The sequence below is a fragment of the Plectropomus leopardus genome, chromosome 12, assembly GCF_026936395.1.
Source record: "Plectropomus leopardus strain MGB_pleo_1.0 chromosome 12, ASM2693639v1, whole genome shotgun sequence".
In the NCBI taxonomy this organism is placed as follows: domain Eukaryota; kingdom Metazoa; phylum Chordata; class Actinopteri; order Perciformes; family Serranidae; genus Plectropomus; species Plectropomus leopardus.
In genome coordinates, this window is record NC_142187.1 from 9431503 (window position 1) to 9458263 (window position 26761).

At 38.3% G+C, this 26761-nt stretch overlaps 1 protein-coding gene across 2 annotated transcripts in view; it reads left to right on the plus strand.

Annotated features, from left to right (window-relative positions):
* slco5a1b (solute carrier organic anion transporter family member 5A1b) overlaps positions 1-26761 on the plus strand; it is a 259950-nt gene that overhangs the window by 76448 nt on the left and 156741 nt on the right. For both annotated transcript variants that reach the window (XM_042498012.2, XM_042498014.2), the window contains exon 11: positions 7516-7595. In XM_042498012.2, coding sequence (XP_042353946.2) covers positions 7516-7595 — 80 coding nt within the window. The remainder of the gene's footprint in view (positions 1-7515; positions 7596-26761) is intronic.

The following is a 26761-nucleotide window of genomic DNA, read 5'->3' on the forward strand; positions in this document are numbered from 1 at the left end:
GAAAAACATGATGTTTTTTCTTTGGTAAGACTTGTCTCAAGCACTCGTAAAATTTTCTACATAAACATATAAACCTGCCGTGGTGAGGTGTCATGAATATGTGATAGACTTGGGGTTAAGAGACAGCAGCAGTGTGAAGCATTTTCTGTTCCAGTAGCTGCACAACATGTTCCCTTCCCTCAAATGAAATAACTAACAAATACGTAACTATGTTGTCCTGAGAGTAGAATTGAGTTATTTTATTCTCTCACACTGAACTCAGCTCACAAACTGGGTCTTTAGAAGTATCGTACATTTACTGAACGTCTGTTAAGATGTCGAGCTCACACATATAGAATTGATACGTTTCCTCACATTGGTTTCCGGTCATGCACATTGGTTTAATTTAAGCCTTTGATACGTGAGCAAAATGCATTCGAGAACATAAAAAGATGGAAATGAGCAACTTTGCAAGAAATGACCCAAAAACATTACAAAAAAGTTAGTGAAAGTTACAAGAAAATTTCCTGGAAATAACCAAAAAGAAAGACAAAAACAAACAAACAAAAAATCAAGGAAATGACTTTTAAAATAAATATGAATATATTTCTGTATGTATATAAATATATAATTATTATAAATATATATGCAGTTCTCCTTACATTTTCCCTAAGATTTTTTTGAATGTTATTTCATTTTTTAAACAATTTCCCCTCTCTCTTTTGCAGGTCATTCTTCTCGTATCTTTTACCAATATCTTGCTAATTTTGGGGGTCATTTCTTGCCAAGATGCACTATGCCTTTTCCATGTTTTCAAAAGAAATCAAACCAATTTTCTCAGATTTTAACAGCTTGGTGTAAGGCTTCTGTATGAACAAGAAAACTGATGTCGATCCACATTTCAAAAGGGCTAATGTACCACTCTGAAATATCAAATTTCTCCATGAGCCACTGTTTTTATGTAGAAGCAAATATCTTACAGGTAGATATCTCAAAAACTTGATAAATAAAATCAAAACTAACTATTAGGGTGGAAAAAAGGTTTATATATTGGATGGATGGGTCAAAGAGGTTTAATACGTGTTGACTGTGACTGATTCAAAAGTACTGTATAAAGTCATAGCAGTGTGTATATATATATATATATGTGTGTGTGTGTGTCCCTCCCTCTTCTCCTTATCCTGCACCTCAGCCACTGAACAAAGTCCCTTTCATCCATTTGCCAGGCAGCAACACCGCAGGCACTTCAACCTTCCACCTCACACAGAAGCACCAGATTAGCATATTACAACAACAAAAATGTCTCTCAACAAAGTAGTCAGCGACCTGCACAACCCTAGCCACTGAAAAAGACAACAAAACTTCCCTTTTTCTAACAGTTTCCTCTCGGGGGCCGGAGCCAGAGAGCAGCGGCGGTTCAGCGAGCCCGCAGCAAAAAAAAAAAAAAAAAAACGTCCATACTGGCAAACATATAAATCATAAAAGTGAGCCTACACACTGTGTGCCAGGACACAAAACAAACCTGGAGAGTGACTCACACCCTTGCGTTTCATTTGGAACAATTCAATACTGATTAGATAATACTGACGGTGAGCGCTTTCAGCGAAAAAAGGCCTTGGAAATGTTTTTAGCTGGCGTGGTGGCCTGGTAGTGGTTGAGGGCGAAGCGGCGGGCGGGAGGGAAGCGTTGATGTGGGTGGCTTGGCAGAGCCTTTGACTGTAGCTGGCCGCCGAATAATGATGGCTGTTGCATAACTGTCACTGAGTGTAGACTGGATGTGGGTATTTTTTTTTAAAACAGGAGGGTCGAGGTGATGTAATGTCTGTGTCTGAGCTGAAGGCTCATATCAAAGAGCCGCCACTAGGAGGAGAGAGTGAGCCTGAGCTGGCTGGAGGTGAGGATGATGAGGGTGATGGACCGGATGCAGACTGATGGTGAACACTGCAGAAATCCACATCTTTTTCACTCACTTTGTACTCTTGTGGAGTCTTAAATGGTTATGTTTTTGAAACAAGTGAAAAAATCTGCCGCCACCGTTATAACTGAACTTGATTTTGATACAAAACTCACTTTAAATATGTATATGCAGTCATCACTACGAGCTGATGTTGGATAAAAGCTTCATTAAGCCCCACTTTTAAATCTAAAAGCGAAGTTGATCAAAAATCTCCATGATAAGTAGAGAGTCTTTTTGTCTGTTGTAGTACTTATTTTTTTAACATATAGTTTTATCAAAATAATAAAACTTGTACCAACAATAAAATGTCACTTGGCCCAAGCAAACACATGAAGCAAGTACATTTGTGGTAAAATAAAATAAAATAGTTATTTTCCTTCATTATTAGAAACAATGGAGTTTTGCAGTGTAGAAAGGTAATGGAGGCTACCTTCCACAATTAATAAAACATCAATAAATTATTTCTGATTGTGATATTTTTTTCTAGAACATTTTTTTAAAATAAAGTTGAACCAAAATGAGTGCAGTATTAAAATAAATAACTTTTTTAAACAAGAATATTTCACTTGATCCAAGAAAATACATGAATCAAGTCAATTTGTTTTTGATTTTCAATAATGCAACTTTATTGAAATTACCTCAGCATCTTGAAACAACAGAAATTAATGGCTTGTATCAGCAAGAAATTTTCATTTGATCCAAGAAAATATGTGAAAGAAGTACATATGTGACTGTCTTTTCTTTTAGCTTTGAAAATTATTTTTTTAGGACTCAATTATGAATCAAGCAGGCTTTTTAAATTTGGGGTTTTTGCAGTGGAGAAACACCTTTTCACTTTTGCTCTTGGAGACTTTCCTTGCAGACACATTGTAATTTGATTGTAGTTTTGTTACAGCATCTCATTGCTCGAGTTACTTTCTAGATTCATCTTTTTCTGACAGCATCTGATAAACTCACAAGTTATGAGTATTTTGAGAAAATCTTGTATCCCAAAAGTGTGAACTTTTAGGACATGTGAGTGGCCGCCTTGTGTCAGCTCAGTGACATTATGACTTTAAACGTTGTCCAGAAAATTAGATGCTTCTCAATCTGTATAGAGCCTGTAATCCTGTAACCTGAAATCCTTCAGAAAATCAGGAATAATGCAAACTTTTGGGGGATTTTCATTGTTTTAGGACCCCCTTTGATGTGGGGTGTATGTGTGACATAACAGAGCAAGAGGAACTTCTTTAATAATGAGTAGTTTGGACGCTTAAGTAAGCTTAACTTAGTGGTTTTTACTATAGTCTCATGAGGACTTTACTGCTTCTTCTGCCACTGACAAATTTATGACTAATGTTTATCATCACTGTGGTTTCAGGGTATTTGTTCCTCCTTGTTTTTATTACTTGCCTTCTAAAACACTTAAAACTCCTTTACGAAGTAGAAAAAGTAGTTCAGGTTCATCCTTCAGTGCCCGTTTAAAAGGAGCATTCAGTGAATTAAAGTGTTTTTATCCTCTCCAGCAAAGACTAAAATTATGTTTTATCTCTTCAAACATGACAGAATTCGTTTCTGTTGTCTATCATTCTGTCTGAGCTGTCACTTTTTTAGATAGTAAAATACATAGTTTTCATCATCATCATCATCATCTGCAGTACGTTCTTGTTTTTCCATGCAATCAGTCAGCATAATGCTGCTGTTAGATACAAACTTCTAAATGTCAAACTCATCCGATTATTCAGCAGCTTTATGAAAAATACATTTTAAAGCACATTAATGACTTTGATATGGTTTTATCAGCCGATGATAAAAACATCAAGGCTTGCATAACAACAATGATGCATTTATTACTTCTTATTTACCTTAAGTTAATATATATATTTTCTATTGATATGTATTATGGATGATGATCACCATGTTGAAGGCTTCCGAAAACATTTGTCCAAATGATAAATATGAGCTTTAGATGATGTAGAAATCACCTCGTGTGAGCTTCTCTGGGCCCGGTGAGTGACGAGGTTATTTTACGAGGTTCAAAGTCGATGTGGTGTCTTTGTGTGGGAGCTGCCCTGGGTGGCAGAGGCCGACAGATGGATATGTGATCAACTCAACATGAGCGATTTTCCCTCCTCGTCACACACGGAGACTTCGCCTGCACTGGCTTGATAAATCACTTCATAGACGTGACAAATATATCGGCCTCGTACCTCAGAGGAGAAATAATGGTCAGAAAAAATGAGCTGAATTGTTGTGCGGAGTTCCTCAGACAGACCGACCGAGGCTCTTTTTGTCATTTTTGTCCCTTTTGCTCCTCAGTTTATGTTTAAAGTTTAAAAAAGGATATTATTTGGAATACAGTAGCAGAGAACTTTAAACTGAGGAATTCATAGCAAACGTGACAAAAAAAAGTGTTTTATTTTTATTTTTTTTCTTTGTCAAGCACTTAGCTTCATCGAGATTTCCCCTGGGGATCATTCATTTGACCCAGGCTAATTAGTTTGTTATTGCACCTTAAATGCTGGAATAGTATAACATTACTACTGCATGAAGTAAATGTGAGTTTGTGGCTGTTTGTGTTTTTCTCTGATACACTGACCTCAGGACCAAAAAAACCCAATTAAAACCCCACAATAATCTGAAAAAAAGTGCATGGCTGAGAATGTCAAACGGAGGCTGTTAATCCAAAGGTTTGAAAAACACTTTAGAGTCTTTTACCTGACGGTAGCTCGGTGAGGGAGGATAGAAAGCGTGTCGTGAAATTAGAGCCAGTGTTTCCATTGAGCCACCTGGGACAAATTTTGTGTATTATTTTCAAATATCAAAGAGAAAATGATCCTTTCGGTGCTCTTCTGTGTTATTGTTTATTATTTTTGATTAAATATGACTGCCTGTGGGACATTTTGTGCAAAAGGGCAACAGTCAAAAGTAACAGTGCTGAACTATTTTCTGGCATTCAGAAACCTCAAATATAAGGGAAGTAGTGAGAAGAGTGTATGTGGAGAGCGACAGGAAATGAAAAAGCAAAAGCCATCCATGGCGCAGTTCACAAACAAGAAGTGGACGCAATTTCCAAATTTGCACGTGGGTTCCCATATTCATGGGAAACCTTGAAAGTCATGGATTTTCACAGTCTCATTTTACAGGCATGGAAGAGTCATGGAATTAATAAAAAATCATTGAAACATTTAGAAAAGTCATGGAATTTTGCTGTGTTAAATTAAATTCATTATTACAGCAATCTTCCGTGTTCAACCTTCAATGTAATTTAACGTTGCAGTGAATATATTGTCTTCAACAGTACTTGCTCATAGCTCATTTTCAGCTATAGTCATAATTGTGTTGGTCAGCAACATGCATGCATTGAAAGCAGGCAGATTGCATTATAAGGCTTACTCGGTATATTTATTAAAATATTTTGATGGACTGTACTGGAAGACTTAGAGAACATATGCCTTCATACTTATGTTGCTGCATTGTTTTACTTACATCCAGAAATGAGTTTATAATCAATTGCATTAATAATACATTAACAGCATAACCTGTATAATTTTCCCTCACACTTGGCAGCCCTTTATTAGTGCTTATGAAGCTTTTTATTTATTAGTTGCTTATTTTTCATATACAGGACAATATATTCACTGTGCCTGTATGCCTGTAGTTTGGAGTGGTTGAAGTGAATATGGACATAACCAAATAGTAAAAATTAGAAAAGGTTTCTGTTTTATTTTGATACAGTCAGTAATATTAAAAATAAACTCTACAATTCAGTTCAGTTTGTGTTATACATATTTATTATGGGTTCTTGAAAAGTCATGGAAAAGTTCTGGGAAATTTGTCCATAAAAATTTGTTGGAACCCTGCATGCCGTATTGTCATGTTGTTTGTTATATTATTACTGTTTGTTAGCTAAGTTGTTTTTTATTCGTCATTAGCTCTTGCTGTTACAACTTAATTCATGTACTGCTACTAATAATAATGATTATGATTATATATATATATATATGTATATATATATATATATATATATATATATATATATATATATATATATATATATATATATATGTGTGTGTATATATGTGTATATATATATATATATGTATATATATGTGTGTGTGTATATATGTGTATATATATATGTATATATGTATATATATGTATATATATATATATATATATATATATATATATATATATATATATATATATATATATATATATATATATATATATATATATATATATATATGTATGTATATGTATATATATATATATATATGTATATATATATATATATATATATATATATATATATATATATATATATATATATATATATATATATATATATATATATATATATATATATATATATATATATATATGTATGTATATATATATATATATATATATATATATATATATATATATATATATATATATATATATATATATATATATATATATATATATATATATAAATATTTTGTTTACTACCAGTGCAAGTGTCTGGCAGTTTTGAGAATAGAAAGAAGCTAGAGGTTTGCTGAAACTTTTTTTTTTTTTTAAATTTGTTTCTTTTTTATTCTGGTATTTCATATTTTTATTTCATTTTAATCCCTAAAATCTGACAGTTAGTCTGCTTTTTCCTGTTTTTACTAAAACTGAAAAGGCACACCCCATGGCTTCCAAAAACAATGAATGTGCACCAATTTAAATCCATCCGCCTGGAATGAAAACCACTTTTCTGAATCCCTGAAAACATTTTGGACATATTTTTTCAACCAGCAGCTTTAGGATGGGACCTGCTCCATTAATGATGTCACCATATTTTACAATAGCGTTGTTACAGTAGCAGTCACTTCCTATAGCAGCGCACAATACCTCCTGGAGGGGAACCCGGTAATATATCTTCCTGCTGGGCCTTTTAGTCTGAATTACAGCAGGAAAAACAAAAGGTTAATCACATTGGGAGACTCAGCTCTGCCTCTGACCACCCAGCTTCTCTCCGCCGCTCCCTCGCTGTTTCAATTCAAGCTGCTTTATTGGCATGAATGTTGGATGAACATGGGGAAAACAGCACATAGAAAAAATACAGATGTCTCTCTGCCCCTTTTCTGCACGTTGTCTCTCTTCTTGCCTTTTCTCACTGCCCTACTTTCTGTCACCTGTAATTTACATCCATCACGACTATATGCATGTGCAATCACCATACGTCAAATCAAAATGTAAATGTATCGTGCTGCCTTCACTCATCCAAGAATCACGTATCAGAGCGTTCTGTTGTTGATGACCAAGATCCTCTCATTCCCGACCCCCTTCTCTTCATTTCCCAGCGTGCTTAAATGCCGCCGGGCGCATTACATTGAGATTCAAGAGGTTATCTCACGGTGGTGATGGGGATTGCAGCAGCCTAAAGGATCGCCACAGGTTAAAGCTTTCTTTTTTTTTCTCAAGCACCACGTATGGCTGAGCTTTAATGAGCGCCACTCCTTTTCTCCCTCCGTCTGGAAAACAACACCTCCCCACCATGGAAAATAGATTGAGAGGATGTCTTTCGTAAGGCTTCTGACTGTGTGTATGTGTGTGTTTCACAGGGTGGTGGGCCCCGCTGTGACCTTCAAAGTGAGCCCGAACACTCAGAACGTCAGCACCACAGATGTGGCCAACGTGGCTGGTAGGTTCTCCTTGAGTAATGTTGTCTTTATACTGACAGAGATAAAGACAGGCCATTATCACTGGCTTGCTGCTGCACCTGAGGCCCCACATGAACATTTTTCAAAACCTATGACTCCTCAGTGAAATTTTTTTTTCTTCCACTGTGTATTCTGCTGTACCCACTCACTTTATGGCAACTTCTTCTATTGCTTTGTGTTGAGTTTGGTTTAGTTTGGGTAAGAATTTGGTATTGGCCCATTTTGAAAGGAAGGCAGCAGCATTGTCTTTTGTGTCACAAATCTCCAGGCAGCCATGTTTGTTTGGCTTTATTGTTGAAATCCATTGGAAAGTTGGATGTGTGCCTAAAAACACACGGAGAGAAAAAGAGGCGTCAGATATTTGTTGTGTTTGGGAAATGAGTCAGGTTATTAATGCCTTTTGCAAATATGACAAGTCTGATAAGTTTTCTCAAAAGGACAAACAGTGTGGCCTTCAGTCTTGTATTGCTGGACAGTATGAGTTGTCTCTTAAAGAGTCCATCCAGTCCAGGTAGCTAAGTGGAAACAAGGGCCTCTTTTCTACTGCATCGTTTGACTTGACTCAACTTACTTTTGGTACCAGGTGCTTTCCTCTGTTTTGTTTTCAACTTTGGAAAATACCCCCTCAGTGTAGGCAGCGTTCTCAGCTGATATAACAATACTGCATGAAACATAAGCCTGAACTCCAGTTCAGTTTGGTTCCTTTACTCTTTATAATGGTTATTTTTGCATTCCGTTTGACAAAAGTTCTGAATACCAATAGAATTGTTCCATTCCGTTCAGATTTTTTTTTTGCTCATACCTAGCACACTGATCTAAGTCTTGAAGGCAGGGCTAGAAACACAAACTGAGGTACTGAGGTACTACCAATAGATTTTTTTCAAATGGAAAACCAGAAAAAGAGTAATATGGGTAGAACCACGTATCACTAAGCAGTTGAAAGACTATCTGTGTTAAGACATGTTTACCACTGTTTTACATCATGTGTTTTCACAGCACTCAGTAAATGTTTTGGTCCTGACGAAACTAGTTGTTGAATTTTCGAAAGGGGAATTTTCTATTACATTCTTGCTTGATCTACAACTTCAGTTGTCCGACAGCCCAGGGTATCCATTGTTGTATTGCGTGAGACAGGTGTGGATTGCAGGTGGGCCGGTCTCGTACTTGCACTCTTTTACTACAAAGCCACACTGCTGTAACACATGCAGAATGTAGCTTTGCATTCTTATTGCTGGAATAAGCATGGATGTCTCTGAAAAAGTGAAGACGTCATCTGGATGTCAGCATATGTTGCTCCAAAACCTGCATGATGCGTTTGAGAAGCTAAATCCAGCAGAGTGGTGAATGTGTGTTCCTTGCAGAAGTCATTGTCAGGTGATTTTGTCTATCTTTTTTTTCTTGTCTGAAGAAGGTGCAGACAGTTCCTCTGTGTTTCGGTTTCAAGATCCTCCAAATCAGAATGACTCAGTTCAGCCTGTTCTGTCGCATGGAGAGGGTCTCTGTAATAATCTCTCAGAGTGCAATCCAGCAGTGAAGACATTGTGAAGGTGTGTGGGAGTGCGTGTGTGTGTGTGTGTGTGTGTGTGTGTGTGTGTGTGTGTGTGGCTACAGTGTGACTCACAGTAATGAGGCGAGGGTGTTGATGAAGTGGGGAATAAAGAGAGGAGGAATGTTTGCCATTAACCAAGCTGTCAGTCCAGAGAGAGAGAGTGACTTTCCTGATATTCCCTCGGCCCGATTCCAGACACACACACACACACACACACACACACACACACACACACACACACACACACACAAACACACAGACACACTAAACAACTGACATGAGTAGCTTGCTGTCTATTTTTTTTTTTTATCCAACATCTTATCCTTGCTTGATAATTGCAACCCCACATCCTCACCCACACACACACACACACACACACACACACACACACACACACACACACACGCACATACACACACACACACATAGCCACACACTTTGTTCTGATTATGCAACGGCTTCTCTTCTGTTTTTAAGTGCTATTGTTGGCGTTCTCATTTCCCGCCCGCCGCTCCCGCTGGCTCTGCAGGGTCACGGATGAGCCTCGATTGTTATTAATGCAAACATTTGACAGAACGTGCTCGAAATGAAATATGGTGTCCTCTCAGCTAAAGTGCAATAGCGTGGGCGGACCGTCTTTAAAGCGTCGTTTGTCATATTCAACTAGAATATCAATCCATCCCAAAGCGTACATTATCCCCCCGGCCAGGGTTTATAGTGCTTTTCTGAAACATTAAGCTTTACACGGCCATTGTAATGACGTCGTTTTGTCATCATTTATAGGCGCTCAGCAGTGGATGGTAGCGATCCGACGTCCATCTCTTCTGTCACAAACTTGTGTGTTTTGGTGGAACGCTTTTGGCAGCTGTGTTAAAAATAATTCAGCTTTATTTGATTTAATCTGTGCGAACACATCAGTAAGACGACAGTGCCCGCCAAAGAAATGCTTAAAGATTGAACTATGTCCAGTGGTTGAAGGAAATCCTGTAATATAGTCATCCTGTAGGCTGCAGTTTGTGGTGCTGTTGAAGTGAATTGCTTTACACTGAGATATAGCATGAGAAAATTGAAATCAAAAACTCAGAATATGGAAAAAAAAACATCTAAGGATATTAAATAAAAATTAAAAATATATAATGAAAATCTGAGAATATTATAAATGCTAATGGAATAAAAGCCATTCACTAAAACCGGGTGATGACAGATATGTATTGTAGGTACATTGCCTAGTAGTCAGTGTGACCAAACTAAAAATTTCTGACTCACAACTATATTTAAGGGGTGGGAAATAATTTCTCCACTTTAGTTGCAAGTTTTGCATCAATACATTAAATAAAATAATATTCAATCATTATATTTCCTTTCAAGTTGGATTGTAATTTTGCAATTTCATGTTAGCTGTCAAAGGCAAATTCACATTTTAGTATAGATACAAAAGATTTAACAATTGTGTCTATCCCATTTTTTTTTTCTATATATCTTAAGAATAATTCATATTGCCAAGAATAACAGTGAATTCCCACACATTCGCATCACCTCTGCACTGATATATTAAACAATGCTGATTTTTTAAATGAATGCAGAGGTGATAAGTGCATGGTGTGTGTCACTCTTTGCTTTTAGATTTGATCTTAAAAGGATCAGGTTTCCTGTGCCATAAAGGAGACAAGAATATTTATGTATGGTATTTGCCTGTTATATAATCCAATGTTGAATGGGCCATTTCAGTGATATGACAAATCCATTAGTTCCACTCAGTCATTTATTCATCAAATATTTATGCATAGTTTTAAATACTATTATTTATTCACTCACTTTGTATTTTTATATATATATATATATATATATATATATATATATATATATATATATATATATATATATATATATATATATTGAATTATTCAATTATTTATTTATTAATTACCAAGCTCCTATTATTATTATTATTATTATTAGATATTTTAATAATACCTCTAAGAAATGTTACAATTATTGTATGTATATTAGTAATGGAATATTATGTACATATAAGTCAGTCATATAAATAAAAGTACTTATTATGGCACAGTGGCCTGTTTTTTATCATCATATTTTTACTGATATGTAAAAACATTGTAACATTGTGGTCGATATGAAGCTCATTAAAACCCCTTAATATATTATTGCATAATTTTATCTGAACAGATGGATTTGATTGTACTAGCTGATTATGTTTTTTTTATGTAAAATGTACAGCTGTCAAATATATGTTGTTTAGTAAAAAGTACAATATGTCCTTTTGAAATGTAAAAGTAAAATGTAAAAAAAATGTATTACTATAAATTGAAACACACAGAGCTACATACATTCACTTATGAGTGAATGTTTAATTTTCGTATTTGATATATAAAATGAAGGCAGTTCTGAATGCAGCTTCACAGGAGTCCAGTTTAAACCTCATCATCTTTCTCCTTCTTAAATCGGATCGATTTTGACCCTGGCCTCCGGATGCCAAAATGCCAGATTAATGCAGCCAGGCCGACCAGACCTGGTTCTGCATTTTAAGAAGCCGCGTTACCACTTCTGTCACGCGCGTCCGCCCATTGTGAGCAACTCCGGGGCCACCGGGGGCCATTGTCAAACGTGGGGGTGGATGTCAAGATGGTGGGCAGCGAGGTGGTGACCCTCATTGTCAGGCTGAGGGTGGGCGGGGGACCCACAGGCTACTTCCAGCGGTGCGTCACGGCCGTGAGAACGGGACCCTGTGAATAGGCCGGGGGTCAGGGTCAGGACAGCGGGCAGCTCAATTAGCACTTAAAGCAGGAGAAGAGCAGCTGAGATAGCCTTATCCCTGCACCGTCTGTTCATTTGACTCCTACTTCTTTATCCCACCAGCACTTATTTTTGCATACATGCTAATCATGCCTCTCAGTGTGAAGAAAGTTACTCACACATGCCCAAAAGCTGTCCACTCTGGGGATTACGGACGGTTTGGACAGTTGCGTCTGGTCAGTTTCAGTCTCTTCAACCATCACAGTGTGTTCTCCAGTTAAACCAACCCGTCTTTGTTATAGGCAGACAATAGCCAGTTCCTCAGCGAGTCAATGTTGCATCTGAAGTTTGATTTGTGTGCTGACATGTAAATAATTTCCTGGCAGAGAGGTCACTATCAGTTTAATAAGTTAAAAAGACATTGCCGCCCTGGAGAGGGGAAACCAGTGAAGGCCTAATTTACATGCTGATTAATGGAATATCCCTTAAAAAGTGCTGGGTGTGTGTAAGTGCTTATCATGCCTTTCTAGTTCACTTATCAATCAAAGATGTTGTTTTTATGAAGCATGGATGTTGGTGTTTTTTTCCAAATAACAATGCATTTAGTTTTAAATGTAGAAAATAACATTGGACATTGTTGGCCACATGGATCATCCGCACACATACACATACATCATCTGAAAGCTGGAAACCTGAAGATTAATTTGAGATGCAGCTCAGCAGTTGTGTCAAATTGTGTTGTCATAAATCTGTATTAAACATTGTGTTTCGGTTAGATGCGACGTAGAACTTTGAAATTCTATAGTGTTGAAGTTGCATGTTATTGGCGTAAAGTGGGTAAAGAGGACACGTTTGGGTACCAGTAGAACCCATTTTCACTGAGATGATGTGAGGTCAGAGGTCAAGGGACCCCTGTGAAAATGACCATGCCGTTTTTCCCTCACCAGAAATGTATCTAACTGTCTTTGGAGCGTTATTCAGCCCCCTTCCTGAGAAGCTAGCATGACATGACGGACTTGATTCCTCAGGTCTTCTACTTTCATCTGATATCAGTTTTTTTTTAAAAATTGAGCCCCCTTAGACAGGAATGTTGGCTGAGATTGGCAGCAGCCCAGAGTGTTAAAAAATAATGCATGCATTTCATGTCACGTTCAGAGGCGGTACAAAACATTTTTGAGGGCCTCACTTTGACAAACTATGAATTAGCTGAAATTCTAAGTCTATTAGCATTGTTATTGTTTGTGATGTTCCTACTGTGCACTCACTGATTAATTTTATATTTAATTTCCTTCTGGTCCATGCATTGTCAAGTATGATGTCTGATTTGATTAATATTATCATTATTATTATTACGGTAGTTGGTAGTTACGGTTAATAATTCACTAGCCTGTTAACCAGGGGTCAGCTGATATTGTTTTTTTACAGATTATTAGTACTTAATGAGATCGATATTTGTAACTGACATGCATTTAGAACAAAAATGAAAGCATTTCTTTCTGAATTTTGAGTTTGAAATATGAAAAACTCCAGCACAAAACTTTGTTTTTACAGTATGCCTTTAGCAAATGTTTAATCAAAACTGAAACTTTCAACATCATATACAGCAAGTTCCCTGCAACGTTTTTATTTTTAAGTTAAGTGAACATTTTCATTTAAAAAAAAAGAATAAATAAAACAGCTCTCTGAGGTTTTACAAAGTAAAAGTTCCTCCCATGTTACTACTTTTTTTGCATGCATGGCAGGCTGCCTTCCCTGGTGTTGGTTGAGTATAATACACACACTTTTTCATTAATTTATATTGTCGGATGATCATTACAATAAAATGCAGATACAGATAATCATCAAAATGCCAAATATCAGCCCTGATAATTGGACAGGTCTGCGGACCCCTGCTGTTAACATTTGTCTCAAGTGATCCCGCTGGTTACCAAGTCATTCCTTTGTGCCCTTCAATATAAAAGCACAACACACCTGATTATTCTGGACTTTCTTTGCAATAACGCAGCAACGACTCAGTACGAGGTTGTTCGGCGGTTGCGTTTGTGGAGGAGGAAGCAGCCTCAGACTCATTTCTGACAGCTGATATCTTTCTGTCACTGAGCTTCAAACCAGATCCTGATGACTGCGAGGAGGAAGGGTTTAGGTTACTTCTACAAAGGCATCAGTCGCGTCTGGGCCCTTTTCTTTCCTTCCCTCGACTTTTCGTCTCGTCGTCTTCTTCCGTCTGAGTGGATTAGCATAGATCTTGCACGCTGACAGGACTGACCTTCACTGCAGCTAAACACTTGTCAAAATGCCAAATGTAATTACTGAGCTCTTTAGGTCAAAGTAATGTGTTTCATCTACCTCACTTCGCCCCGTTATTGATGTGCAGGCCCTCGGACCTCAAACTGCAAGTCAAGTCCCCTTTCCTCCCTCTCGCGGCGGCCGCTCTCCTGCTTGTGTTTGCGTGTCATAACAAAGCGGTGGGAAATGTATGCGTAATTATGCCTAAGTAATGTGGTCAAATTGTTATCTGTGTGGACAAGTTTGCACGTTGCTTCTCTGCGAGACGTCTTTGTGTGACTTTGTCAGCCTATACGCTCTCAGATCCTGTGATTATGGATCATTTAAAGTTATCTCGCCAAGCTTGCAGAGTGCTTCCCCAACACTGCCTTTCAAAGGTCGTCATCATCATCATCCTCTCACCATTACCGTTCCTCTGTAAATTGCATGCCTGGGAATCGTCAACTCTGGTATGCTGTCTTGACATCAGCTGTCTTTCAAGGGAGCCTTTTTTACTGAATGTTGACTATAAAAACACATAAGTGCAATCTAAGTAATCCTTACTTTTTATTTAGGTGTTGAGTAAATGAAATAATAGAGAAAAGTTCAAGCAGAGCGCACATCCAAAAGTAATAAAGACTAGATGCTGGACAAAGCAAAAACACATATAAAAAACAGATAAAGTCTGCACACTAGTAAATTAATTTGATTTCCTTCACAGGTGTGAAGTTTGGGCCATAGCCCTTCCTCAGACTGTCTGCATAAACGTTCATGGGAGCATGTACTAGTGTGCGTACTTTATCTATTTTTTGAGTCAATTAAATAACTCTTAAATCTTCGAATTGTGGATCCCCGGGGCCCGGCTGTTCAGAAGTAAGATTTTGAAATCAACTTAGATCATGTAGTCTTGGTTTTGATCTTCAGTTTATGCTGTTTAAAACATTTTGTTGAGATTGGGATACGGGATACGATTGGGATTGGGATAAGTATTTTGTCCCCATAAAATAATCTCCCCAAATAGCTTTCAATAAAATGATTTAAAGTTACAATAACGAAGATCTCTGTGCCGTCCTCTTTGGTGGCACCCATAGCGTTAGTCCTGAAGTCTTGAAACCAGGCTGGTGAATTGAATTGTATCAGACATTTTAATTCTTAATACTGCAAGTGAGGACTTTCATCAGGGGGCCATAGGCTCAGATACTATTGCTCTAACTCCTTCATTGCCAGATAGTGACCTAACATTTATTCAAATAAAAAACTTCAAGATAATTTATGAATTTAAACTTTCATTTTTTACTTAATATTAAAGAACTGTCCAATAATTACATCCCCAGTGCTGTTATCTTGTCTCCTACAATAAAGGACTTAAAGGGACCCACACTGGCTATTGCACCTGTTTTCACAGAGTCAGTAGCCTACATTGTGACATGTATTCCCATTTAGAACACTGAATCTCCAGATTTGGTCATCTTGGAAAGCTTGGTTCTGGATCAGGGTGATCCAGTACAATGCTGCTTTGAAAAAAAAACAGTACAAAAGTAAGATCCTGAATAGCAAAACATGGGTTTTCTAAATCCAGATCTGATCCGGATTTTTTTTTTTTTTTTTTTTTGTGAATAACTGGGTCCAGATTACTATTCCCAAGAACACATTATTTGACTGCATACTTGTTTCTGTTTGGCCATATGTGCAGCTGCAGAGCAACATTTCATGGCCATATTTGACAAGCTATCCATACAGGCTGTCATTAGTATCACCACTGACTGATTTTGTGTCATCGCTGTCACTGCGTGGAACTCCTGTAATTGTTTCCATTGATTGGCCCAGTGATCGCATTGGAAACTGCACCGGCGTTGGAATCCATCCAGCGGTGTCTCTGTGCCCTTCAGGAGCAGGCGAATCTATTGGTGTTAACTTCATTTCAGTTCACCTGCTAATCAGTTTTCATTGCGCGCCGAAGGCTAATCGATTCTAGAAGTTTCTCTCACCTGTTGCTGGAAAAAAATGAAAACGGGGTGGGGGGTGGGGGGAGCTGAGGGGTGTTTAGTGATGCAATTTATTGTGACACCATGCTGCGTTTTCATCTCTTCGCCTGTCGTCACAGCAGAGCTGGAGGCGTTTTGTGAATCGCAAGATGCCTCATCCGAGCTTTAAAAAGCCCGTACATACCCCCCCCCCGATCCAGAGTCACCTGTGGTTATTTTGGTCTGACTTCAGAGAGAGCGCGGAGCTGAGCGCTGTCCTCTGGAGCTTTGCAAGCATCTGTGAGTCCTGCCGTCGAGTGAAGGGGTGGGATATGAGGCGAAGGGGAGGGTGTGTGTGTGTGTGTGTGTGTGTGTGTGTGTGTGTGTGAGAGAGAGTGTGAGAGTGAGTGAGTGAGTGAGTGAGTGTATGGGGGGGGGGCACAGGTGTTGTGCCGAGCTCGAGTTTGCACAGCGGTGCAACGTGATCCCCGAGCCAACCGCGCAGCCGCCCTGCCAGCCACTCAGCCAAGCAGCCAAGCAGCCGGCCTGATTTCCCCGGCGCTGGCACCGGCCTGCTGGCACCGCCAACCCCTCTCTCCCACTCCCGCAGCTGGCAGGATCTCTGCGAGTTGGCCTCAGCTCCTGACGTTTGCTGCGGGGCTGGCAGACCTCTCCCAGATGGCCACCTTGTAGCGAAGCTGGCTTCGTGCTTGCATCACTTTTGCATCATTCTCCCAGCTACTGAGCTGTAGTGGAAGGCTTCCGCCGGTTGTGCTGCGACATTTCTGCCGTGAGAGTACTGTACGTGAGAGGTGGGAGTGCTAAACTCTGCTGCAGCTCTCACACGTTCCAGCGATGATTTGTGCCGTTTGTGTAGCTGCTTCTCAGGACACCAGTGACAGCTGATGGACTGGAAATATAGAAAAAATAGAATCTGGTCTCACCATCCCGAGTCCACCTGCACACACACATCAAACACACGCACACACATTACAACCAACACTGCTTTTTAATTTGAATAGGCCCATAATAGTCCTATCTTTTACATTCAAAATGACGGGACAGTGTCAAGGTGCCTCTTGGCTTCATATTTTATTTATAATCTAATTTAAATCCTACTGCATTACCTATAATTTATATCTCACTAACTTTGTAATCCCAGCTGAACGGAAGAACAGACCTTGACCTCCCAAAAACTTGATAGCACAGAGATTGAATAATTTAATATACATTTTTTAAACTGCAATGGACGGGAGTAAAATCATCTCATAGAATTTTTTTAATATCCTCAGATCTAATGACCATGTCTGTCTGATGGCTGCTCCTAATTATCACATCATCATCCTACTGTTTTTTTTAAGCTGCCTTGCTGGCACACAATCTGACATATGGTACCTGTAACATCATGAAAGAACCGTTATGGAGTATTACAAGTTTTATGGCAGTGGAGAATAGAGGCACCAAGGAAGTTTTCTATTGTTTACAGCGAGGATGTCTTTGCTCTCAGCACGTATTTCCCTCCATTCTTATCTTTGTAAAACCACTATTGTAATAACAGTAGCATCTCTAACATTTGTGCCTCTAACATTTGTTAAAATAAATTCACGGTATATTTTTGCAGAATTTTGAAATGCAAATTGTGGTCAAGTTAGATATATGCAAAGATAAATAAACACTGTCATAGAATTTGATAAATAGTATGTATCTGTCATTGTACATATAATCAAATCAAAGAGTCAAAGAGTCCTCTATTATAATATTATTATATATATATATATATATATGTATGTATATATATAAAACAAGGCTATAACATGACACCAGTAACTTTATTTGTAAATGTCTCTCTTAGTCTCAGAGAACAGTGGAATGTCTGTTATAAACATTATCCGTAGTAAAAAACTTTTTTACATTAATGAAAACAATATTCCTGTGTTAGTGCCAATGTTCAACAGCCTCTGAGATTGTTATACATTCCAAATGCAGTGAAGCGCAAGTAAAAGCAAAACAAAATCATGTTGCAAAAGCAGAATGACACAAGTGACATAAGACACTGTGAGTGAGTGAGTGAGAGGAGGCGGGACTATGCGATACTACAATGCTGCCCCAATTTCAGTAGTATCAATACTGTAAAATATCGCAGGAAAAGTTTTTTAGCGTGACTATTTTGCAACAAGAACTCAAAGTATTAGCATCCACTAGCATTTAGCAGTGTCACCATGATCGGTGTATCGTTTAATGCTGCATTTCTATTGGTTGGTTTGTATATGTAGGTCGTAAAAGCAGCCCCACAATCGGATGGTCATCCCAAATTTCTGACAATCAGCATTTTATTGCAAGACCGTGGCAACAGCCTTCCTTTAAGCTCTCTGTGTGACATGGAACCATCGGTTTAGAGCCTTTGATCAAAGATATCGCCTTGTTTCTTTCACGCAGGTCATCCGTCATCTGGAAGAGCCCAAAATTGCACAGTGTAGGATGGCCCTAAGGCAGATCAGGGTGGGTCATGCATTTACCATGCTAGGAAAGGTTAGCAGTCAATGGCACAAATTTGTTTGGAAGAATATACCATATATGAACCTTGCAAGCATTTGTGCTAATCATGCAGATTTTTCTGGGTTTTTGAGTGTTTACCATGACATCACTAATGCTAAGCGATACCCGTCTCTCTCTCAGTGAACACTTCCCTCTCTGCAGGGGCGAGTCATTTGCTTTGCAGTTTGACTGCAGCGTACACTTTCAGGACGCTCCTGTCATTACAGACTCCTGACCGAAGCTGCCTGTTGCTCGCTCTCTCAGCGGCCCGAGGAGGCCCTGTCTGGACCCGGTGACTCATTTTTAGCCGTCTTCAAGATGCCTGATGAGATGTAGAGGCAGACAGCTGGATTGATTGGCCCCTCTCGAGCGCACAGGCCTTGATTACAACTGCACTCAAGTGCCCCCCCCCCGCCCTCGTTCCTCCTCTTTCCCAGTCTTGTTCTCTTAGTCTGTCTCTCTCCTCTCAGCCTCCTTCTCGCTCCCTTTTCTCGTGATTTCTTTTTCCCCACAAAGAGTGAGGGTGGATAAGGAGAGGCTGCTGAGGAGAGAATAGAAAAGAGCAGAATGACTAACGAAGATATGGCTTCGCACGGTTCTCTGCCTGCACCGGAAAGTAGAACAGGGTGAGGATGGAGCCGCCTGCTTTAAGATGAATTTGGAATCACGTCTTCGATGTGAGAGGATTAGATCAATATTTTAAGAACTGAGCAACGATGGAGTTTACAAAATCTGTCACAGGATGATTAGTATTTGTTTGAATTTGGGCGTGCACATCCTGTCTGTCCTGTAGATTAGAAATCGTATAAACAGGCTTGTGCAGAACACAGAGAGTGTTAAAGAGATTATTCAGGCTCCGCATGTTTCCCTCGTACAAATTGTTTCTGGTGGGTGGAGGTATTTTGGTATTTTGGCTGTAATCTAATCCTATTCTTGAATCAGAATTACAAGACGTTTAGAGGGTCAGTTTACCAAAATAATCATATCAATAATAATATCTACTTGCTTTGCCTCTCTTTTGTGTCTAGCTACGAGGGCAGTTTTGCTTCCACATTTTGCAGGTTTTATATTCATCTTGAATTTCTGCTGCCACCTGAATACATTGGGTGTAGATTGAATTCTATTTGAGGTGCTCACAGCATTGAAAGATCACATTGAAAAAATATATAGCCATGATACTACAGTTTCATCATCTACAGTTTTTTTGGAAGATGACCTGCCCACATAAGACTGTTTCAGGGTTTTGGGAAAATTTGAAAGTATAGAAAATGCACCAAGAGAGGAATCTGTGACAGTGACAAAGTGAAACCCCAAGAGGCCTTATAAAGCCAGCTCAATCTCCCCTAAAACAGGAGTGTGTTGTTCTTGATTCTGACTGACTGTTGTTGTCTGCAGTCTTAAAAAAAGCACTGCATGTCTGCACACTTCTGTTTATTCTACTTTAACCCTCAGGGACTAAACTCATACTCAGTAATGCTCCATATCCTATTTATCCTTTACAGAAAGACCTGTCTCGTGATGTCTGTAGATGGATTGGAGTGGTGATATAGTGGGTGGATATTGTAAATCTGGTTATATTGTATTTTGACCTAATATCAACAAATCCCATCAAAGACCAGAACTAACAATTTACTGATCCTTCAACACCCAGTCGCAAGAATTATATGTTGGCTTTGTACATTTCTGCAAACCAGGATATGTTACATTTTAGGTTCAAACATATAACAACAAAAGTGAACCTTTTTAACGAGAGTTTGGGACATGTCCAGTTGTATTTCTGGTAACCGAGGGTAAATGTTTTCCGAACCCTAACCAAGTATTTTTAAATTTTTTTTTTCAGCTGTCACAACACAAAATTGAAACATAAAGTTTAAAGACATGAAATGTCTATTATTTATTTATATATATTTATTTTCTTCACAAGGTTTCCAAAGTGCTTTTTTAGAAAAGCAACAAAATGAAACATATCCGTGGTTTGCAGAAACATACAATGCTAACATTTATTCTAGTGATCTGATTGACTACATGGCGACAACGTCTATTAAAACCTGATATATCTTGTTCATTTGTGCCATAGAGCTCCACTGTTCCCCAAAGACAAAGATAGAACCATGACACTGAGCGAATGGGTGACATATTTGACTCGGTCCCACATGTACCGTTCTACAGACAGATACTCAGTAGAGCACAAAATCTATTAATCTGCTGATGAGAAGAGTCCACTACATATGTAATATTTTGTCCTAACTTAGCGTTTGTTAAAAAAATAGTGACCGCTTCCTTTAGGAAGATACTAACCCGTTTTGGTTAAGTTGAGTGGAGTGCGCATGTTCTCCCCGTGTAAGCCTGGGTTTTCTCCGGGTTCACCAGCTTCCTCCCACACTCCAAAGACAGGCAGGTTGATCAGGGACTCTAAATCGACCGTAGGTGTGAATGGTAGTCTGGCAACCTGTCCAGGGTACACCTCACCTTTTGCCCAATCTCAGCTGCAGACTCCAGCACCCCGTGACCCTGAAGAGGATAAGCAGTTCCAGATAAAAACTGAATATTTGTTAGCCAAGATTTACATCTTCATTAAAAACCAATAATCATGGGCTGAGAGTCACAAAATTAATACAAACTATAGGGAAAGACTGATAAACATATTATTTGTTATGGTCTTTTCATTTGTTCGCAATAACAAAAAAATAGAATATCATCACTTTTATTTCTTGAATGTTGAGTACTGGCAAGTTCCTCATTAAACTCTGCATTGGAAAAGAGTTTGTAAAATTTTCAGAAATTCTCAATTTAGGGGGGGAAAAAAGATCCCAGATTTTTCCTGCCACTGACTAAGTGGATTATTGCACCTAAAAAGTCCTCAAACCATGACAGATTAAAAAAGTCTGAATTTTTTGTACCAATGCTGGAATTTATTATTATTACATCAACAAGAACAAAATAATGACACAAACATGGAATACTTTGTAACAATGTTCGTCATTTTGGGCCAATTCAGACCAAGTGACACATCTTTGCAAGTATTGGATGGATTACCATAAAATGTAGTTATCTATAGTCCCTTGAAGATGAATCCTAATCAGCTGCGCTCTGCAGATCAAAGTTTTTACTCATTCAAAACTTTAGTTCATGACAGAACACCTTTAAAACTAATGACTGACTGCAAAAGCTCGTCTTGAGATCTGACCGCTGCATCTATTTTTTATGACGAGAGGAAGACAGAAATCACACACCGCAACTAGAGCTGAAATATTTAAAAATTTTGCTTGCAGGGGAAAACTACTATCAGGGGACATCCACAATCACCTTAATGCACGGGGTGAAGTGAAAATATTTACTTTACAAATAACAAAAACATCAGATTTCAATGTGATTAAAATCTGCAATGATGACTGTAAATATTTAAACCCGCGGATGTCCTCAGATAACATTGGTCCTCTGTTAGTAGGACTCAATAATATTCCAGCGGCAGTGTGATCAAGATAAATTGTTTCTGCTGAAACGAAGCATCAGGTTCTGTAGATATTGTCTTTTAGAGATCAGAGATTGAAATTGAAATTTATGTGCACGAGACAAAGTGTCAGAGTTTAACACCGACGGGACAGACACTTGTCATCTTAAAACTCGAGTTTGTACCTTGCACAAGTGGAATACGGTAGACTTAGCTTTTATATGATATCTTTCTTCTTTTCAAGGGTGTGCTCCCCAAGCTAAAATGTCCCTCACCGTTGCTGCTGTTTCCGTCTACTGCACCGTGTTTCATGTAGAGGAGAAGTGAGAGACAAAGGTAGTCGAGAGCTTCAAAGGCTGCGAGTGACATTTAGTGCTCAGTATCTTCAAAGACCAGGCCCTCTTTTGTAGTTCTTTTTGTGTATAATTAATGTAGCCCTTCCTACGGATTTTTCATTTCTTTTTTCTTTTTACCTCCTTTTTGGAGCTGGATTAGAACAGCAGATTAAGGAAGTGCACCTTAATTTTCAATTTGCATCCCAGGCACTTCAAACCGCAGCGCGGCTGACGAGATTTTTCCAACTGACTGTGTCGTGGCAGAGAGGTTAAAGACAGTCAGAGTGTGTTGTCCGTATGGTCATGTGATCAGAAATTGTTTTGCAGCTGGAAAGTCTCTGGTTTAAGGCAAGAAGAAGCTGCATGGTTTCTGCAGGGAACAATTAATCCATCCAGATCCACTTTAGTTTGACAAAAGTGTCAAAAAATCCCCCCAAAAATTACCCAGAGAAGTACATCTCAGGCTGCATGTCTATGTCAATGTAGTTGTATTTGATAGGATTAGGTAAAAAAAATAATTTACACAGATTAATACACTTTAAATCCTCTTTTACAAATAGTTCCCAGTAAATTATCGAAATAACTTTTCAGGCTTTACCTTCAGGAACTTTTTTTTCTTGCACCTGTTCGTTCATGTCATGGCAATGGCAGAATAGATGGGGTAAGGGACAGTCCGGTAGATGCAGATATGGCAGCACTAATGGATGGCAGTTGCCATTAAATGAGTGGACCCAAATGTTTTGTCAGGCCGAGTCTTAGACCAAAAGAGCACCTGAGCGGACACTATCCCTTTATTTCCAGCACTGTCTGCTGTTATTCTCCAACATCGCAGCTCAAGTTAAGTTGTGCATGTATCATAGCTCACATGGGGTCAAAGGGCGTGTCCTCTTTTGAATAGCTTTGAAAAGAGATAGGAAGAGGGTGGAAAAGGGCTGTGGCTTCAGCTTTTACTCAAGAGGTAAAAAAAAACTACACTACCAGAGTGTACTGCGCCTTACTTTTACTGGTAGGTGACATAATACAAGCTTGTTTGTTTTGTCTCAGAAAGCAATGTGGCAGTCAGCTGGTAATAAATGATCCAATTAGAGTTAAACAGTACACTAAAATATGTTTCTGAAAACCTTTAAAGTGAGAAATAGGCAATGCAGTAACAGAATCTTGGTTTATATTTGATCAGCACTGTTTAGTTTTGCCGTTTGATTGCAGTGTTTTTCACCCTCCAATTTTCACAATACGGGAAACTATATGGAGTCCGTTTCCTTTTCACAAATTCTCGTATTATAGCCAAACAGTGCACTGAAATATGGTTTTGAAGACTTTTAAGGCAGGAAATGGCAATATTGTAAAATAATAGTGGCTTTATTTGATCAGTGTTGCCTAGTTTTACTATTTGATCAGAGTTTGGTCTAAATTTGAGAGACCGAGAGAAGTGGGTCTCTCTCTCTGTTCTCTTCTTTTTGTGTCCGTGGTGTGGTCTATAGTTTCAGCAACAGCCCCTAAAGCCAGTGAAAACATGCTGGATGATGCAAACCACATCATCCGTCTGATCTGAGTTGGGAGATCTGGGTGCTGAAGATTTATCATAGTTCTTTCACACGTATTACCCACATTGTTATAATACAAAGCTGGTTGAAAATTGGCAAAGTATCCCTTTAATGTGACAAAACATTATGTCGAATCCAAAAACATGACCTACTTTTCACCTAAGGTGCCTGCAACCTGGAAGCCTGACTTATCATAACAGCATATGTTTCCTGACAAATTCAATAACTATGCATTCATGTAAAAAATAAGTTCTTTTTACTTTTGTAATTTAACAGCCGCCTCTTTCAAGAGTAACTACACCCAGGCTGATAATGCTGCAATCAGTGCAGTCTAAGGGTTGTTGCATACACTTTTCCGCCCTTTGCACTAATACAACACGTGCACCACTGTATCACAGGTGGGTGCCATCATAAGCGCAGTATATTGATGAAGATTCTCAGTCACCCAGGTCATGGTAATTTCCAAGTGCTACATTGAGGGCAACTCGACTTGCTTGAGTTTTTTAATGATGTTTCACATCTCATCCGAGAGGCTGCAGTGCACTAGATCACACCGACCTTTAAACCCATAAAGGCAGTGCAGCAGTGTTTTCCATAAAAGATTTGGTGAGAAGTTACATATTAATGAGTATTTTCACAAATGCAAACCAAAGCCGAACAATTACTCTTTGGAACTTGTGATTCCTCCACTATGGTTTTCGGCACGTGTTTGAGATAATGTGATTTTGTGTTTTTGGCCAATATGGAGTGTGAAAATCAGATAAAACACAGAGTGCGTGGCAGCTTTAAAGAAATTAGTCCAAATCTGTTGTTTGCCCTAAATGAGAGATGTTCTACAAAAGTGCAGTGTTGCCATTCAGAGAAACGCTCTCTTTTCAGCTGACTTACACTGAGTAAAAACGCGAGGATTTTGCTGTATCTGTATAAACTCTGGACCAATGCATCAACTAAAGTGGCCTCCTGTCCTCTTCATGATATACTATGAATATTAATCAAACATGAAATAAACCAAATCACCCTTTCAGTATTTTTTGAGGCATCTATCTGTTTTAGACATACCTGTTTTGCCACGGAGCTGAAGAATGAACGGCGGTGTACATTACTGTGCTCATTTCATGGTAATGTGCCGAGTGTTTCCCTGCTGGAAAGGGCAAGTACAGATCTGCCAGGGAAATTGAGAAGGTTGCGTTTGCCTGTCAGAGTGATTGGGAGGAATGAATTATGTATCGGCTGAAGAAAAAGAGAGGAGCGTCCAAAACATCGTTCCTGGGAACGAGCTCAAACGTTGGAGGTCACAGTGTTGTAATTCTTGGCCAAAGCTGATAAAACACATAATTCTGAAATGATGTTTGTTCTACAATGAGATGTCCATCATTTGAAATAAGTGACACCGCAACAAAATCACTGTTAGCACAAAATTAAACCAAATATTGGAGCTGTTTAAAGAGTAATAGTTTCCAGCTTCCAAGCCCTTTTTGGTTTGCAGTTTTATAACCAGTCACTCTGCAAAAATGTTAAAGTGTCACCCCAAATCTTTTTCATATTAAACATTATATGAAATGCTACCCCTGCAGGCTTGAAAAGTGTATAAACACAATAGTCCCCTGATTGATGGAGAATAGTGGGTGTGAATGCGGCCAGTTGAGATGAACTCTAATTGTACAAGTTGTCAAAGAAGAAAAAAGCGTAACCTCTTTTTCTGTCCATACATATCCTCTCTGTGTTCATAAGTCACCAACATGTGGCTGAAAGAATTTTGTGTGACACAATTTTGTTTTGATTGCAATTTTTCTGGACTAATTTACAAACATTGTACAGTCATGCCATTTGATGCAAACAATTTGTGAGTGGCACCAAAAGTTGTCTTGACATCCAAATGAATAGGAAATTTGGTTAAAAATGAAAGATATCTCTAATGTCTTTGTTTTGGTGTGTAGTCATTCAAACAGTGTTGAGAGAAGAGTTATATAAAACTGAGACTTTTTCTTTTTTTTCTTTCTTTCTTTTTTTTTTTTTTACATTTCAAACCGTTTTTGTCATATTTTAATCAAGCTGTCTCAACAACTTTTGACTTGCAAATCACCAAATCGGTGCTTTCTTGGATCTCTTTAAATTAAGTATTCATGGATGAATTTTACAATAGGTTTTGTCAGAAAGTAGATAGTTAGAAAACACATTTAAACACATTTAAAAAAACAAACAAAAAAACAGTGGTAGAATCATTAAATCATTATATTATGTATAAAATATAGTAGGTAATACATATTTTTTAATGTTTCTAAAAAGTGAAAACAACAATTTTCTACTCAAAAATGTTCTCTGATTTGGATCTTTTATTCTTATGGTCCAGTGCATAAAATTTAGGGAGATCTATTGACAGAAATAATATATAATATTCATAATTATGCTTTTGTCAGTGTATAATCACCCAAAACTAAGAATCATTGTGCTTTATTAGCTTAGATTGAGCCCTTCATATCTACACAGGTAGTGGGTCCTTGCCCACGGAGCCTGCCAATGAATGTCTTATTCGATCTCGATACACAACCCCAACATGTCACCTAAGTAGTCCAGTGGAGATTGCTCCCTGGTGCATATGCCAAAACAAAAAAACTTAATAGCTTCCAGGTAACTTTTTCAGGGGTATGTGGCCAAACTGAATATGCCCAGTAGTGTTTCTCTCACTGGCCTTGTTTGCAAGCTCTCACTCGGCTCATAAACTTCACATTGTGAAGACATAACAGGTTTTA